General features: G+C 64.3%; 1 protein-coding gene across 1 annotated transcript in view; it reads left to right on the top strand.

Moving 5' to 3' along the window:
* The window catches only part of LOC144223862 (protein unc-13 homolog D), a 13,861-nt gene extending 10,936 nt beyond the window's left edge, over positions 1–2,925 (top strand). The window contains exons 28-32 of the mRNA XM_077754658.1: positions 197–280; positions 377–497; positions 729–852; positions 1,263–1,459; positions 2,166–2,925. Of these exons, the coding sequence (XP_077610784.1) occupies positions 197–280; positions 377–497; positions 729–852; positions 1,263–1,459; positions 2,166–2,287 (648 nt within the window). The 3' untranslated portion in view covers positions 2,288–2,925. The remainder of the gene's footprint in view (positions 1–196; positions 281–376; positions 498–728; positions 853–1,262; positions 1,460–2,165) is intronic.
* Positions 2,926–3,202: the final 277 nt, after the last annotated feature.

The following is a 3,202-nucleotide window of genomic DNA, read 5'->3' as shown; positions in this document are numbered from 1 at the left end:
CTGGGGGGCCCCCCCGGCCACCCCCCCCCCCCGCCCCGTCTGTCCTGAGGGTGCGTTCCCCTGCCTGAGGTTCAGAACACCCAGTGCTTTCCATATCAAACTGACATCCCGTCTTGGCTGCATGGCTGAAGGGCAGCACTGGGCTGTGGTTGAGGGTGACAGTTCAGGTGACTTCTCAGCTGTACCCCGTTCCCAGGCTCTGCAGAGGGACCTGGAGCTGCAGGCAGCTTCCAGCAGGGAGCTCATCCAGAAGTACTTCTGCAGCCGCATCCAGCAGCAGGTGAGGCTCTTTTCCGCCCTTGTACTCCCTGTGTCCCTGGAGCCCCGCCTCCACTCTGCCCCAGCTGACACTGCCCATGCGCCCCACCCCTACTAGGCAGAAACGGCTTCAGAGGAGCTAGGCGCGGTCACAGTCAAGGTCTCCTACCGCGCCTCTGAGCAGAAGCTGCGGGTGGAACTGCTCAGCGCCTCCAGCCTGCTGCCCCTGGACTCCAACGGTGAGTGCAGGCTGCCCACTGGCCGCTCCCCGAGTCTTTGCTCTTTGGCCCCCCTTCCCCCCACGTCCCTGGCAGGTCTCTCCGGAGCGGGAGCACTGGGTGCAGTTCCTTCATATCGCCAGGAGGGGGCAATGCTGCCAAACAGGGCACAGCTGCAGGGCCCTGGCCGAGGCGGGGAGCCGGGATATCCTTGGCAACGTGGCCTCCCCAGGTGACCTCCCCACTTGCCAGGCTCCAGTGACCCCTTTGTCCAGCTGACCTTGGAGCCCAGGCACGAGTTCCCTGAGCTGGCACCCCGGGAGACACAAAAACACAAGAAGGACCTTCACCCCCTGTTTGATGAGACCTTTGAGTTGTGAGTGGGTCCCTGTACTTGCCACCCTTCCCCAGCCCTGGACTTCCCTCGGGCCTGCTCCTCCCATGCGGGGCCGGTGGGCTCCCCTGAGATGACTGCATTTGGGTCCCAGGGAGGGGCACCTGGCACAGGGGTTTGCTGGGACCCCGGGAGGAGGAGCGGGACTGCGAGGGGAAGGCCCCCACCTGTTGGCCTGAGAGGCTTGCTCCCAGGGAAGGTCTGGGGGCCTTGGTCTGAAGGCCTACAGAGGAGTCAGGACATACTAGGCTGAGAGCTGGCTTTGCGATCCTAATCCCCGCCTGTCTGCCCTCAGCCCTGGCCTCAAGATCTAGCGGTGAACTGTGTGCGTGGGTGGGTGCCAGTGACAGTGGGGTGGGCAGGCAGCTGAGCCCCACTGTCCCCCCACTCAGCCTGGTGCCTGCTGAGCCATGCCGGAAGGACGGAGCTTGCCTCCTGCTCACGGTGCTGGACCACGACACGCTGGGGGCTGATGACTTGGAAGGGGAGGCCTTCCTGCCGCTACGCTCAGTGCCCGGCCTGACTGGGACAGAGGAGCCTGGCGAGGTCCCTCAGACCCGTCTGCCCCTCACCTACCCCGCACTCAACGGTAGGCCTGAGGCCCAGGGTGCAGCAGGGCCAGGCCCGGCCCTGGGGGCGCGGGGGTGGGGCAGCCTGTAAAACCTCAGGCGGTGGGGTGGCCCTCAGGGAAGCGAATGAAGTCGGGGTCAGAGAACTCCCTCCTTGAATGTGGAGGCCGGTGGGGTCTGCGTGATTTTCGTGCTGCCGAGTAGATCTCTCGGTCCCATCAGGAGACCAGGAAGTTTGTTAGGCCAGGTGTGGTGTGGCTCCCTGGCGGGGGAAGGCCACCAGCAGGCTTACGTGGGGAGATGGGCCGAGCCTCTGAGCTGGGGCACAAGCATCCTCCAGGCTGGAGAGTAAGAGCAGGTCACGTGTCCAAGCACTTATTATGAGCCGGCACGACCACCCAATGTGGCAGGTATTACTATTGCCGCTTTACAGATGAGTAAACTGAGGCACAAAGAGGTTAAGTCCCTAGCCTAAGGTTCTCCTATAAAAAGGCAATAGTTGCAGCCTGAGGCGCACCTCAGCCTCTCCCAGTGCAGCTGGGTCGGTGTCTGCGCCAGCGCCGCCGTGCTGGGGGGCAACCTCGGGCTGTCCAGTGAGCTTGGCTGATGTGTCCATCACTCGTTTTCAGGATGGCTGGGGAGCGGGTCAGTGCTGTGTTCTGGCCAGGCACTGCTTACCCCCACCCCCGGCGCCGCAGGCTGACCCCCAAACGCCTCTCTTCGCAGGGGATCCGATCCTGCAGCTGCTGGAGAGCCGGAAGGGTGATCGGGAGGCCCAGGTGTTTGCGAGGCTGCGGAGGCAGCGAGCCAAGCAGGCCTCCCAGCACGCCCCGAAGCTAGGGCGGTAGCGGTGGAGGCTGGGGATGGGGTTGGGGGCTTGAAACGCCTGGGTTCTCCCCACCATAGCGCACCCCACCAGCCTGGCCTCACGCTCCGGAAGGGCCCTGCAAGTCTGGGGACCCGTGTGCGGAAGGCCCAGCATGCAGATCCCCTCTGGTCCTCCTGCCAGAGGGGCCCGTGGTGCTGGTGCCCCGGTAGTATTTACACCCCCTCCTCCCTGCCTCCAGCCCTGGCCTCAGCATCCTCCACCGCATCTCAGCCCCAGCGGAAGGGGGCAGCTGTCTGCACCTCCTGCCCCGGGTCTCCTGTTTGGGAAAAGCTGCTCTGGCAGAAAGCGCTCTGCTCTTTCTGGCGTGTGGATTCCATTCACGGTGGGGGGAGGGAAGGGACCGACCCCGCCAACAACCAAAGATGAGGCTACTGGTGCCCTGAGAGGGGGGAGCCTGGCTCCTCCCGAGGTGGCTACCGACAGCCTTCTGGCTCTGAAGAGGTGAGGACTGGCGGGCAGAGGGGCTGGCTGGCGTGGAGGAGCAGGAGCAGGCAGGACCGCTTGGCCAACCGTGTCTCCTGCGGACCCCCCCCCTGGGACCGTACCTGCCACTTAGAAACTTTCTTAGCAAAAATAAAAAACCAAAACCAAATAACATCCTCTAAGGAACCACGCTGTTGCCCTGCATCGGGGTCCAGAAAATTCCAGTCAGGCCCTGCAAACCCCTCCCCAGCCTTCAGGAGACCTTGAGCTGACCGCCCCCCCTCCACCTGTGGCCGCCTAGCCCCTCACTCCATGTTATAGAGCAGGGAGGTGTGGGAGTGACCGGCGGTCAGACAGGACCCTAGCAGGCACCCCCGCGCGCGCGGCAGCAGCCTAGCACAAGGGCCGGGCACTCCCCAGGGGAGCACTGTGAGTGCGGGTCTTCCCGGAG

The sequence above is a fragment of the Crocuta crocuta genome, unplaced genomic scaffold (assembly GCF_008692635.1).
Source record: "Crocuta crocuta isolate KB4526 unplaced genomic scaffold, BGI_CrCroc_1.0 scaffold50, whole genome shotgun sequence".
In the NCBI taxonomy this organism is placed as follows: domain Eukaryota; kingdom Metazoa; phylum Chordata; class Mammalia; order Carnivora; family Hyaenidae; genus Crocuta; species Crocuta crocuta.
Note: the sequence above shows the minus strand (reverse complement) of the source record. Positions and strands in the feature narration are given on the sequence as shown.